Source organism: Bos indicus x Bos taurus, chromosome 17 (assembly GCF_003369695.1).
Source record: "Bos indicus x Bos taurus breed Angus x Brahman F1 hybrid chromosome 17, Bos_hybrid_MaternalHap_v2.0, whole genome shotgun sequence".
Lineage (NCBI taxonomy): Eukaryota > Metazoa > Chordata > Mammalia > Artiodactyla > Bovidae > Bos > Bos indicus x Bos taurus.
The window spans coordinates 40,318,622-40,334,108 of record NC_040092.1 but is presented as its reverse complement, the minus strand read 5'-3'; the positions used below and the strand labels follow the sequence as shown (position 1 = coordinate 40,334,108).

The following is a 15,487-nucleotide window of genomic DNA, read 5'->3' as shown; positions in this document are numbered from 1 at the left end:
ATGTCTAAGTGATAACACTGGCATAGATACAGTTTTTTTAACTTGAAAAGGGAAACTCAATAGAAATAAAACAAAGTAGACTAAAATCGTGTTGAGGTAAATACCTAGAGACGTAATGACCTTCCCAGCCTTCTTCAAATCTCATACTAAATATAAACACATCTCAAAACATCAACTTGAAGACAAGGCAAGTGTATGCAGGTGCACATGCACACACACACACACGCACACACAGAAAAGTCACGGAGAGAAAAACAAACATACAGGCAGCACCGCATTTGATTTAACCCTTCTATCACAGTTTAAAAAGAAAAAAGTAGGGAGGAAAGTAAAATTATAACAGACTTTGCATAATATTATTATAAGGGTGGAATGTTGGCATTTCTTTCAAATAATCACTGAATAATAAATTATATAATATAATTATATATAATTATTATAGACATTTTATGAATTTATAATCATAATATATTGTATATTATATTTATATATAATTTGTAATATATAATGTATATTATATAAATTATAGTGTTATACAAATATAATATATTTCTATAATATCATAATTAGTATATAAATATTATAATTACATAATATTGTATATTTATTATTAATATATATATTACATTATATATTTATATAATATAAAATATTATGTATAATATATGATATATAATATATAATGCATATATAATATTATAATATTATATCTAACTTATAATTATATATTATAATATAGATATAATTTATAATATATTATATAATACATAATTATGAAATACAATATAATTATATAATATATATATAACATAATGCATTTATGATACATATGATATTATATATAATATATGATTATATATATTATAAAACATATATATGTAATTATTAAATATAAAATAATAATAAAGCTGAGCACCGAATAATAATTCTTAAGAGTAGTGCTCAAAATTCTCCAAGCCAAGCTTCAGCAGTATGTGAATTATGAACTTCCAGATGTTCAAGCTGGTTTTAGAAAAGGCAGAGGAACCAGAGATCAAACTGCCAACACCCACTGGATCATGGAAAAAGCAAGAGAGTTCCCAGAAAAAACATCTATTTCTGCTTTATTGACTATGCCAAAGCCTTTGATTGTGTGGATCACAATAAACTGTGGAGAATTCTGAAAGAGATGGAAATACCAGACCACCTGACCTGCCTCTTGAGAAACCTATATGCAGGTCAGGAAGCAACAGTTAGAACGACATGGAACAGACTGGTTCCAAATAAGAAAAGGAGTACATCAAGGCTGTATATTGTCACCCTGCTTATCTAACTTATATGCAGAGTACATCATGAGAAACGCTGGGCTGGAAGAAGCACAAGCTGGAATCAATATTGCTGGGAGAAATATCCATAATCTCAGATATGCAGATGACACCACCCTTATGGCAGAAAGTGAAGAGGAACTAAAAAGCCTCTTGATGAAAGTGAAAGAGGAGAGTGAAAAAGCTCGCTTAAAGCTCAACATTCAGAAAACGAAGAACAAGCCGTCTGGTCCCATCACTTCATGGCAAATAGATGGGGAAACAGTGGAAAGAGTGTCAGACTTTACTTTTTTGGGCTCCAAAATCATGGCAGATGGTGATTGCAGCCATGAAATTAAAAGACGCTTACTCCTTGGAAGGAAAGTTGTGACCAACCTAGATAGCATATTGAAAACCAGAGACATTACTTTGCCTAAAAAGGTCTGTCTAGTCAAGGCTATGGTTTTTCCAGTGGTCATGTATGGATGTGATTGTTGGATGTGAAGAAAGCTGAGCACCGAAGAATTGATGCTTTTGAAGTGTGGTGTTGGAGAAGACTCTTGAGAGTCCCTTGGACTGCAAGGCGATCCAGTCCATTCTAAAGGAGATCAGTCATGGGTGTTCTTTGGAAGGAATGACGCTAAAGCTGAAACTCCAGTACTTTGGCCACCTCATGCGAAGAGTTGACTCATTGGAAAAGACTCTGAGGCTGGGAGGGATTGGGGGCAGGAGGAGAAGGGGACGCCAGAGGATGAGATGGCTGGATGGCATCACTGACTGGATGGACGTGAGTCTGAGTGAACTCCGGGAGTTAGTGATGGACAGGGAGGCCTGGCGTGCTTCAATTCATGGGGTTGCAAAGAGTCAGACATGACTGAGTGAATGAACTGAACTGAAGAGAGTAGTGCATTTCACTAGGATATGTATATTATAATTAACATGATTATTAATTCCTGCCTTGAATAAATCACTTGAAATAAATGAGTTTTACTTGTTCTGTTCCTACAGAGAGTATCATAAACTTTCATTATCTTTTATTTAGCAAAAAGCTAAAAAACAAAAAAAAGAAGCTCATGCAATTACTATAAGCTCATGCAAATGATACATCAAATAGTTGTAGCAACTGCTCTAATTGATGTATCATTTGCATGAGCTTATAGTAATTGCATGAGCTTCTTTTTTTGTTTTTTAGCTTTTTGCTAAATAAAAGATAAAAAATGTTTATGAATTAAGCTATCCAAATATATATGACCAATGATGAGATTTAAGAAAATCTCAGCAGTATTTACTAAATTATAGCTGATGATATTTCATATGTATCAATAATAATACAAACATTCTGCATACAACTCTTTTCATGGTAGCTAAAGTTTGGAAAAACTTTCTCTACACAAAATTTACTAGAAAGTACTAAACATATTTTCAGTAGAAAACTACAATTACTTAAATGTACTTGCTTTATTTTGTTTCCTTTTCCTAAGTTACACTTTGGCAAAATGTATAGATGACTAATGGAGGAAGCACAAGCTGGAATCAAGATTGCCGGGAGAAATATCAATAACCTCAGATATCCAGATGACAACACCCTTATGGCAGAAAGTGAAGAAGAACTAAAGAGCTTCTTGATGAAAGTGAAAGAGGAGAGTGAAAAAGTTGGCTTAAAGCTCAACATTCAGAAAACTAAGATCATGGCATCCGGTCCCATTACTTCATGGCAAATAGATGGGGAAACAGTGGCTAACTTTATTTTTTGAGCTCCAAAATCACTGCAGATGATGGCTGCAACCATGAAATTAAAAGATGTTTACTCCTGGGAAGGAAAGTTATGACCAACCTAGACAGTATATTAAAAAGCAGAGACATTACTTTGTCAACAAAGGTCCATTTAGTCAAGGCTGTGGTTTTTCCAGTGGTCATGTATGGATGTGAGAGTTGGACTATAAAGAAGGCTGAGCACCAAAGTATTGGTGCTTTTGAACTGTGGTGTTGGAGAAGACTCTTGAGAGTCCCTTGGACTGCAAGGAGATCCAACCAGTCCATCCTGAAGGAGATCAGTCCTGGGTGTTCATTGGAAGGACTGATGCTAAAGCTGAAACTCCAGTACTTTGGCCACCTGATGTAAAGAGCTGACTCATGTGAAAAGACCTGGATGCTGGGAAAGATTGAAGGTTCGAGGAGAAGGGGACAATAGAGGATGAGATGGCTGGATGGCATCACTGACTCAATGGACATGAGTTTGAGTAAACTCCGGGAGTTGGTGGTAGACAGGGAGGCCTGGCATGCTGCAGTCCATGGGGTGGCAAAGAGTCGGACATAACTGAGTGATTGAACTAAACTGACTGATAAATGACTAAGTTGTTACATTCTGTACTGGCTGTTAAAATTAGTCTATTATTGAATTATTCACCTTTTTTATGTTAAATAAGCCAAAAATCAAGTTATCATATCCTTCTGGAGCTTAAATGAGGTAAGGAAATTAAATTATCTATTTGGGGCTTAGCAAAAAGGGAAATGGGCTACTAGTGTATGGGAACATTATTCCTCTTTCCAAAATTCTAGAAATTAACTAAAATCTTTACCTAGCAAGCAGGAGAAAACAAGTGATGTTATTTTTTTAATGGGAAAAATATAAATTACAAATTATGTAAGTTGTCATGATGTTTGGAGCATAATGATTGCTTTAGTTAAACTTAAAACATAAACATGGAAGACAGAAATCTAAATTGTGCCCCCCAAAATCAGTTTACTGCTAGGAAACTTATTAATGGAATTCAAAATTCATTGGCTTCCTGGATAATTTCCTTAAAATATATAAGGCTGTTACTAAGTTATACACTTTATGTTTGCATAAACATGAAATTAAAAGACGCTTACTCCTTGGAAGGAAAGTTATAACCAACCTAGATAGCATATTGAAAAGCAGAGACATTACTTTGCCAACAAAGGTTCATGTAGTCAAGGCTATGGTTTTTCCAGTGGTCATGTATGGATGTGAGAGTTGGACTGTGAAGAAGGCTGAGCGCCAAAGAATGGATGCTTTTGAACTGTGGTGTTGGAGAAGACTCTTGAGAGTCCCTTGGACTGCAAGGAGATCCAACCAGTCCATTCTGAAGGAGATCAGTCCTGGGATTTCTTTGGAAGGAATGATGCTAAAGCTGAAACTCCAGTACTTTGGCCACCTCATGCGAAGAATTAACTCATTGGAATAGACTCTGATGCTGGGAGGGATTGTGGGCAGGAGGAGAAGGGGACGCCAGAGGATGAGATGGCTGCATGGCATCACTGACTGGATGGACGTGAGTCTGAGTGAACTCCGGGAGTTGGTGATGGACAGGGAGGCCTGGCGTGCTGCCATTCACGGGGTCACAAAGAGTCGGACACGACTGAGCGACTGAACTGAACTGATATGTATATATATGGGGCTTTCCAGGTGGTGCTAGTGGTAAAGAAGCCACCTGCCAGTGCAGGAGACATAAGAGATGTGGATTCAATCCCTGGGTAGAGACAATCCCCTGGAGGGGGGCATGGCAACCTACTCCAGTATTCTTGCCTGGAGAATCCCCATGGACAGAAGAGCCTGGCAGGCTACAGTCCATAGGGTCACACAGAGTTAGACACGACTGAAGAGACTTAACATGCACACATGCATATATGCAAGTTAAATGAAAAGTTTCAAAGTTGTCTTATTTTTTTTAATTTTCAATAATTTGCTTTTTTCAAATACAAATAAAAATAAATTCTTAGCTATATATGCTATAAGATAGCAAATGGGAGTGATGGGGCATTAAAAATAAGATATTTCTGTAAATATTTTTTATCCTTTGAGAAATTAAAATAATTTGGCTAATGAATCTAAGACGCACCAGCAATTAACTGAGTTGAAATTGCTGATCAAAGGAAAGTTGCTTCTAGACAGTCTCTATCTTAGCATTTCTATGTCACATTTCAAGAGTTAATGTCCTTTGGAAAAGAGCACTCAATGCTTAGCCTTAATTATTAGTTAATAAATGTTGTCAACATACAGTAGAAATTTGATAGATCACTGGAAAATTATGTTTCAAAAAGTCAGAGACAAGATCTGAGCTACCTCATCAGCATCCATGGCTGTCAGCTGCATAATCTTAGAACCATCTCCGATATTCTCCTCCACTGTGAGATCCAGCATGTCTGTTGGGAACACTGGTGGATTGTCATTGATATCTTGAAGTGTTATTTCTACCTACAAGAAAGAAAAGAAATAATATATGAATGCTGCATATGTCTGCAAAATACCAGTTAAATTGTATATCAAGAATCTGCTCAACTAAGCCTCCCAAAAAGAATCAGAATCTTTAAATATAACATCCCAGAAAATACCCTAGAGAAAGTTGTGAATTATTTATAGGAAAAGAATAGCCAAGAAAGATCATTTGACATATTGATAGTAACTGATTTTAAATGATCACCTAGGAGTTTAGAATAGAATTGGTCCACAGATCAACTGTCATTTAAATCCCCAGATTTGTGCACCAGTGAAGAATTGTTCAGATTAGCACTGTCTGTCTTTCAGCCATTAAGTGCTGCCTGACACACAGATGACATGGTATAAAATTTCTTCCTGAAAGGTTTAGATATTGGCAACTAATGTCCAGGGAAAATAAAGAAGTTCACATTTTAAGAAACACTCAGCATTTTTTCCCTTTAAAGTCAACTTTCAATTTTGGGGGGAAGAAAAATATACATACCTTTTCTTTCTATCGTCACTCCCATCAACACTTCTTAGTGTGACTAAAGCTAAACAATCATCCTGTTCATATGTGGTATTAAGATAGGTTGCAAATATTAACTTTCCTTGAAAGATCCTCATCAGAAGTCAAGAGTTATTTGTTTTCCTACCTAAGAAAGGGCTTCCCTGCTAGCTCAGTTGGTAAAGAATCCTCCTGTAATACAAGAGACCCTGGTTTGATTCCCGGGTCAGGAAGATCTGCTGGAGATGGGATAGGCTACCCACTCTGGTATTTTTGGGCTTCCCTTGTGGCTCAGCTGGTAAAGAATCTGCCTGTAACGTGGGAGACCTGGGTTCAATCCCTGGGTTGGGAAGATCCCCTGGAGAAGGGAAAGGCTATCCACTCTAGTATTCTTGCCTAGAGAATTCATAGGGTTGCAAAGTCGGACACGACTGAGTGACTTTCAAAAAAAAAAAACCCTAAGAAAAATTGTTTAGAAAGAACAATCTGTGAATATTAAATAATAACTTCAAACCATGTGTTTTCTCTTTTGAGTTAGGTGCTAAAAGCTGAATATCTGATGAGAAAAAGGGAGACAGCTGCTAATAAAACTGAAAATTTCCCCAGTTGGATCACAAAATTAAGTCATGGAGGAAAGTCCATCCACCCATTTAGCTCAGATGTAACCAGAACATTTTTCTTCTAGGATGAAATGTCATCTTTTATACTTATACTGTAAATACTCCATCAGATCAAGAGTGATGAGAGTGGATATTAGGAAACAGCAAAATAATTCTAGTTTTATCTTTTCCAGGAAGAGGAAAGGGTGGAAGGAGAGGTAGTAAATAGGATTGTCAGTATTCTCTGGCAAAGAATGAGTGGGAAATACAGAGAGCTAGACAAATAAATGGATGAGCAATTGATAAAAAGAGAAACCCAGAAAACAATATACAGAATTCAGTACTAAGTCAGTATTGTAGTTCCACCACTTAACAGGACAGTTTTGATCATAACTAATGTCTCAAATTGGTCTAGGAAATGGTTAGGGCAGCCTTAGTAGTTAGAAATCTGCTATTTTGCTTTTGGCTAACACCATTCTCTACACCACTGCCTTTAAAAGAGATGGAGATCATTAAAACTGCAGCTTGTAAGGAGCATTTCCAATTTCCTTGCAAAGTTGTAAATAACAAGAGTTTTTGAATTAGAACAACCAGAGTTCAGATTCTGTCTCTGCACTTATTAACTGGGGAAATTTGAGCACTTAATTTCTTTGAGCCTCACTCTCCTTATCTTAAAATTGGGATAATAATGTATCTTAGAGCATTTTATGAAGACTAACCCCTGATGATGCTAGCAAAATGCTTATCGCAGGGGGAAACTTTCAATGAAAAGTAGATCTTGGTTTTTAAATTATTGGAACAGAACTGGGCATTCCTTAGAGCCAGGGAGAGACTGTATTTGTGATAGAATATGACTCTTGAGAGTCCCTTGGACTGCAAGGAGATCAAACCAGTCAACCCTAGAGGAAATAAATTCTGAATATCATTGGAGGGACTGACTAATGCTGAGGCTGAAGCTCCAAATCTTTGACCACCTGATGCAAAAAACTGACTCAGAAAAGACCCTGATGCCGGGAAAGGTTGAAGGCAGGAAGAGAAAGGGACAACAGAAGATGAGATGGTTGCATGGCATCACTGACTTAATGGACATGTGTTTCAGCAAGCTCTGGGAGATGATGAAGGACAGTGAGGGCCTGGTGTGCTGCAGTCCATGGGGTCACAAAGAGTCAGACACAGCTGAGAGGCTGAACAACAATGTACTTCTAGTGTGTGGTACAGGTCCTGATATATCTTTGATGTCATGTTTAATTGGTGCCATTCTGGATTCTCTTTACCCTCAATTTAGCATTCTTCTTTACACACACACACACACATTCACAAATACTTACATACACACACACTCATATATGCATCTGTTGTTCAGCCGCTCAGTAGTGTCCAATCTTTCCTAGCTTCAGGGTCTTTTCTAATGAGTCAGCTCTTCACATCAGGTGGTCAGACTATTGGAGCTTCAGTTTCAGCCCTTGCCCTTCCAATGAATATTCAGGATTGGTTTCCTTTAGGATTTACTGGTTTCATCTCCTTGCAGTCCAAGGGACTCTCAAGAGTCTTCTCTAACACCACAGTTCAAAAGCATCAATTCTTCAGCACTCAGCTTTCTTTATGGTCCAACTCTCACATCCATACATGACCACTGGAAAAACCACACATTTAACTATATGAACCTTTGTTGGCAAAGTTATATCTCTGCTTTTTAATATGCTGTCTAGGTTGGTCATAGCTTTTCTTCCAAGGACCAAGTGTCTTTTAATTTCATGGCTGCAGTCACTATCTGCAGTGATTTTGGAGCCCCCCAAAATAAAGTCTGTCGCTGTTACCATTGTTTCCCCATCTATTTGCCATGAAGTGATGGAACTGGATGCCATGATCTTAATTTTTTGAATGTTGAGGTTTAAGCCAGCTTATTCACTCTCCTCTTGCACCTCAACAAGAGGCTCTTTAGTTCCTTTTCCCTTTCTACCATAAGGGTGGTGTCATCTGCATATCTGAGGTTATTGATATTTCTCCTGCCAATCTTGATTCTAGCTTATGCTTCATCCAGCCTTGCATTTTATATGATGTACTCTGCATATAAGTTAAATAAGCAGGGTGACAGTACACACTCTTGATGTACTCCTTTCCCAATTTGGAATCTGTCCGTTGTTCCATGTCCTGTTCTAATCATTGCTTCTTGACCTGTATACAGGTTTCTCAGAAGGCAATTAAGGTAGCCTGGTACTCCTATCTCTTTAAGAATTTTCCACAGTTTGTTGTGATCCATACAGTCAAAGGTTTTATCATGGTCAATGAAGCAGAAATAGATATTTTTCTGGAACTCTCTTGCTTTACCTATGATCCAACGGATGTTGGTAATTTGATCCCTGGTTCCTCTGCCTTTTCTAAATCCAGTTTGTCAGGTATGGTAGATCCTATAGTAAAAATATGTTACAAAAAGTAGATTCTTCATTATGGATGATGAGTGCTTGAATTGAACAAGACCCTTCTATATTTTAATAGTTATAACTAACACGAACGTGCCAAACCCTGTTGTAAGTTATATGTATGTGCACATTCATATACATACACACACATAAATGCAAAAAAAAATCCTTAAAAGAGCCCTATGAGGAAAGTACTATTATATTCCCATTAGAGAAATGAGTTAACCAATGTACACAGGTTAAATAATTATCCAATGCCAGAGAGCTAGTAAGTCAGTAGTAAGTTTCCTTTACTACAATGCAAACCTGTTTGCTGCTGCTGCTGCTGCTAAGTTGCTTCATTCGTGTTTGACTCTGTGCAACCCCAGAGACTGCAGCCCACCAGGCTCCCCAGTCCCTGGGATTCTCCAGGCAAGAACACTGGAGTGGGTTGCCATTTCCTTCTCCAATGCAAGAAAGTGAAGAGTGAAAGTGAAGTCGCTCAGTCGTGTCCGACTCCTAGAGACCCCATGGACTGCAGCCTACCAGGCTCCTCTGTCCGTGGGATTTGCCAGGCAAGAGTACTGGAGTGGGGTGCCATTGCCTTCTCCAGCAAACCTGTCTATCTCTCTCTATTTATAAGCACACCCCCTCTCTCTCTTTAGGCATGTGTTTTCAATAAACATAATGAATCATATATGAAAAGTATGTCACAGCTTTATAAATGTATTTTTATAAATGTGCATATTATTCCTGTCCACAATTTGGATCACTTACATATGAACTAACTAGCCATATAATCTTGGGTCAGTCTATAAATCTTTGTCAAGATTAAAAATAAATCAGCTAGGTGATCCCTAGATTTAGCTCTCGGAATCTGAGACCATGTATGTTCTATGAGATTTTGGCCAACTTCATCATTTCAGGTACAAAAATTTGTTTCTGTCTTTATTAGCAAGGATAAATTTAGTTAAATATTAATAGACTCAAAACTAAACATTTCTGAATATATCTATAATCTACCAGTTATAGACACAGATCTAGGACATTTCATCATTGGATGTTGACATACATAAAGGTTATATTTTGATTAAAGACACCAGAGGTCATTCATCTGGTAGGTCAGGCTATGCTTTTTCCAAAATCAGTGTCAGCCTGCCAATCAAAAAACTGTAACTGTATTCTTCTTCAAAGAAAAATCGAGATATTCTCTCTAATTTTCCAGTCTCTCTGCTCCACTTCACAATTCCTCAAGTATTCCTCAAAAACTTTCAGCATGACTTCTCTAGATTCCCTCACTAGCCTAGAGTATGAATAACCAAGAGGAGGAGATCTGAACTCACTGGTGTAGTAGATTTCATCTGGCAATCCCTTCACTTCTGAATCAGTGTGTAAGTTCTTCGGTTTCTACCAAGAGTTCCAAGATCATGAACACTGTTTGCCTATGAAGTGGTCACTGATTCCCATATTTATTCATTTAATCTTTTAGACTCTATTACATAAAAGGTATATGTTAGTCACTATATAGTAAATACTAATGCTATGCTAAGTCACTTCAGTCGTGTCCGACTCTGTGCGACCCCATAGACAGCAGCCCACCAGGCTCCCCGTCCATGGGATTCTCCAGGCAAGAAGACTGGAGTGGGTTGCCATTTCCTTCTCCAATGCATGAAAGTGAAAAGTGCAAGTGAGGTCACTCTGTCCTGTCTGACTCTTTACGACCTCATGGACTGCAGCCTACCAGGCTCCTCCATCCATGGGATTTTCCAGGCAAGAGTACTGGAGTGGGGTGCCATTGCCTTCTCCAATATAGTAAATATATAAGAAAATAAGATGGGCCACCATCTCTTGTGGGGAACAAATGAAGTCTGACCATGGAAATATGTACAAATAGAAACATCTGTTTGGAAATACACAGTTGACATCTTGATTCCAAGCAGTTAGTCCCCTACACTATGGGTAATTCTTCAAGCAGTCTTGTATCTTGCCCTTGGAAGTTACCATTTTTCCTGATGAGTCCAGATCCTAACATGCACTTGGCTCACTGTCTTGGATCTCCCATCAACCTAAGAGTCTTATTTCATTATTACCCTCACTTTGGACTAAGATTTGGTATGGTTTTTTGAAATATTGTCATATAAAACACAAGAATCAAACTAACCATTTAAAAAGATATCTAGAAAGAAAATATAGTTTATTAAATATAATAATAAGTTATCTAGAGGTATTAATTAAGACACTATAATTTTAAAGAGTGCTTTCTGTACAAATCAGATAACTTTAAATAATGAAGATAATGGCTATTAGTGGTTTATTTATAAATTATCTGATTTTAAAAATTGTCTAAAATGTAATTCCTAAACTAAAGAAAGTATGTTGATAAATGCATTTCATTCTTTTAAAATACATACCCCAAACTACTGCATAGCTTTTAGTACTAGCATTGCCCCTCTAATGTTTTACATTTTTTTTTTACATTTGTTTGGACATGAAATAAGCAAAATAATTGTACTACTAAATATTATTTTGCAAAAAATAATCACATTTTGAACTCAGAAGCTTCCCTTCACAAATGGCTGTATTTTAAATGAAAGCAAAACAAATAGAGACTGCCAATAGGTTACATAATTTAAGTCCAGGGGACAACTTCAAAGTATCAATTCTATAAGTTTGTGAAAACTGACCCTCAAAGATAAAAGAAACATTACACTATGAAGATAAAGTACTTGCATATTTTATGCCTGCCTATCAGATGTTGACCTTTGTGCTTAGATAGTGGGCCTTAGCAGACATATATGGTTTCACCTACCATTACAAGGGCATTTGCTAGCTTCGTGGTTGACTTGTTTATAACAAAATATCAGCTACACCTAATGACAGGTATTGTCTATGACCATCACTGCATTACCATTCAGATACCTTCAGAATAATGACTTTTTGGCCAAGACACCTCATCCCTAGTCAATGAAACCCTCGTAAATAATGATGTTTAAAGAAAAATACATGACTGAGATTAAGGGAGCTAACAATCAATTAATTAAAAAGTGTCTGTCTTGTGGTAGTTTTGTAAAGGTAAAAGTTTATTTAAAAATATGGCTTTAAATAATGTCACCAAACTTTTACGCTGAACAGCCAAATAGATCTTTAAAAAATAAAATGTTTACTGTGTAAATTGTTGCTATGAAATGGGTACAATGCTTTACTCCTTAAAAATGTTTCCCTATTATATGCAATTTATCATTTTATTCTGCACTGCATCAGGAATGATATTTTGGGAATTTTAAGTTTTTAAGTAAAAAAAATCAGAATTCAACTACATCATAAATGAGCAAGTTGCTAATTAGCAATAGCAATTATCAAATCATTCCATATGTCTAAATATAAAACATGGTATTTCACTAATATAAGTTGATATTATGAAAGTAATACTCTATATTCAAGGCTAAGGGATCAACTAAAATATTAAGGTCCATTATGAGCTCATTCCTCAGCTAGTAAACTGACAATTGCATTGTGGTCACTATCTCAACCACAATTAAAAACATATTCTTAAATTCATATTCTCTCTGCAAGCTAAATGAATTGGTTCTTAATGTATCAGGATGAAAAATACCCCCAAACATATTTTTAACTCACAATCTTCCTGCAACCTACATAAGGTGTTCTTAATGAACAAGGATGAAAAACAATCTTTTTTTTTTCCTTTAAAAGATTGTATAATACTACAAAAGATTATGTTAGGTAGTCTAAGTAGGAAAAAGGGAGTCCAAAAATGTCAGTTAGAAAAAGCCCAGGAAAAGAGACAAAGGAAGAAAATCCAAGGACTAGAATGGGAATCTTGGATGGGAAAAAACACACCCAAACATGCTCCCTTCCTGATAGGTGGTGGACACAAGCCCTATTTTGTATAGGACATAACCAATCAGGCTCCGGGGGAGGAAACAAAAAGTATAAAAAGGGAACCCAAGCAGGGTTGAGGCCACTCCTACAGGGTCCACTAGCTCTCATGTCTTGGGTGTGTACTTTCTGCTGTCTGCCTAATAAAATCCTGCCTGTGTGAGCTGTAACACTGGTCTGTTGTTTCAAATCCTTGCTGTGATGAGACAAAATAGACTGGAATAGAGTTAGAAAATAGAAATAGAAATCTATGCATTTGCAAGAAGTAATATCAAAGTTCTTAGAATCCCAGATATCATCAAGTTCATCTCCCAGTCAAAAGCAAGGCATTGAACTGTCAGGTCATTTATCTAAGGAAAAGCAACAGTCAGACTCTTAACTCTAGCCCACTGATTTTTGCAGAGATCTGTGGACAGGTCTAGGGAGGAAGCAGCATAATATGCCTTAGACCACTCCCTCTAAAAATACGCATTTGATGTGTACAGAAAATTAATTTTTTAAAAAATTAATGTTTGGTTATCTACCCTACAAATACTATTTTTCCAGATCCTTGCTCATTTTAAGTTCCTTTATGTTTATATTAATGGAAAATAATCTGTGATGGTTTGCCTTAGTGATGCCACTGCAAGACTATTAAACAATCAGCAGATAGGTGGTGGGTATACGTTGCATGTAAAGAAACTATAGCTAAATTATCTCTTTGCTGTTGTTCAGTCACTCAGTTGTGTCTGACTTTTTGTGACCCCATGGACTGTAGCACTTCACTCTCTCCCGGAGTTTGCTCAAACTCATGTGCATTGAGTTGGTGATGCCATCCAAACCATCTCATCCTCTGACACCCCCTTCTTATCCTGCACTCAGACTTTCTCCATAGATAGCAGTAAACGTTATTGCTTTGAAAATGCCTACAAAGAAGCTACTTCTTCCATGCCCTGGCCATTGTAAATAATGCTGTGATGAACACTGGGATTCTTGTGTCTTTTTGAAATATGGTTTTCTCAGGGTAAATGCCCAGTAGTGGGATTGCTGGGCTATCCAGCAATACAACTATCATATGATACTTCTATTTTTCTTTTTTAAGGAACCTGCATACTATTCTCCATAGAGGTTTTATCAAATTGCATTCCTATCAGCAGTGCAAGAGGGTTCCCTTTTCTCCACTTTCTCTCCCGCATATACTGTGTGTAGATTTTTTGATGATGGCCATTCTGACCAGTGTGAAGTGATATATACAGCTGATTCATTTTGTTATACAGAAGAAATCAACACAAAATTTTAAAGCAATCATACTCCAATAAAATAGTAAATTAAAAAAGAAGTCATTTTTCTCAAAAGATGCAATAAGAATCATTTTCAAAAATGACAAAAGTTTAAATGGTTTGTGAGACAGACATAAAATACATATACTATAAAACAGTAAAAGAAGACGTATCACAGCAAATAGTACTTGATCAGTTGCTTTTTGTTAGTGCCCAATATAATTATTGACATTACTGCCTTTATATTTTCATGAAACTGACACTCAAAATTTCTCAAATACTACTATTACCATATGAATTGTGACAACGCATTGCACCAAAAATAATGCTTAGACTTCACATGTATTACCTCCAAAGACACTATGATAATGCCACCAAGTTGTATTTAAACAATCTTTTAATTAACAAGTCTGCCAACAATTATTTATTTCACCAGAAATATTTTTGCTCTGATTTCTTTAATACATTTACAAATTACAGAAATTGGTCATTTGCAAAACTTCTCAGGCTAACAGATCATTTATACTGTTCAAATTTGTGACTTTCAGAATTTTGAGGTCAAAAATTGTCTTCTTTATTTTTGCATTCTCACAAATTATTCATCTCTCGCATGTAACTGTTTCTCCAGAAATATTTGTTTTCAAAGCAAACCCGTTATTTGACATTTTATTAGAGTCACAAGTTCAGCAAATGTTAAAAAATTAAGTATGTTACTGGTGTGGGCTTCCCTTGTGTCTCAGACAGTAAAGCAGGAGACCTGGGTTCAATCCCTGGGTTGGGAAGATCCTCTGGAGAAAGGAATGGCTACCCACTCCAGTATTCTTGCCTGGAGAATTCCATGGACAGGGGGTCTTGGTGGGGTATGGTCCATGGGGTCACAGTCGGACAGGACTAAGCAACTAACACACACACACAAACACTGGTATATAAAAAATGTATTCATCAACGTTGACCTGTATTACAATAATATTTAGGATCAATCCAATCCCATTGATTTCTTAGTTCTTGTGTCTCCATCATGTTATCATCTATAATTTATGACATAAAATCATATTTGATGATAATTCAATAACTTTATACTCAGATGATTTAAAACAACTTCAGAAAACCATCTGTTGTAAAAACATATACAATAACAATTCAGGCAGTCTCCCACCTGGAAGACTGCAATATAGGATCCTATGAAATGCCCATCACTGTTTCAGAAACAACTACACTAAACACCACAGAGTCATGAATAAACCTACAAAAATAATTGCGGTCATTCAAATGTGCATTACCCTTAATAGGTTATTACAATGTCACTCCAATAACACTTTGCTA

At 36.5% G+C, this 15,487-nt stretch overlaps 1 protein-coding gene across 2 annotated transcripts in view; it reads right to left on the bottom strand.

Moving 5' to 3' along the window:
* The window catches only part of FAT4 (FAT atypical cadherin 4), a 184,052-nt gene that overhangs the window by 98,791 nt on the left and 69,774 nt on the right, over positions 1 to 15,487 (bottom strand). For both annotated transcript variants that reach the window (XM_027567307.1, XM_027567306.1), the window contains exon 2: positions 5,371 to 5,502. In XM_027567307.1, coding sequence (XP_027423108.1) covers positions 5,371 to 5,502 — 132 coding nt within the window. The remainder of the gene's footprint in view (positions 1 to 5,370; positions 5,503 to 15,487) is intronic.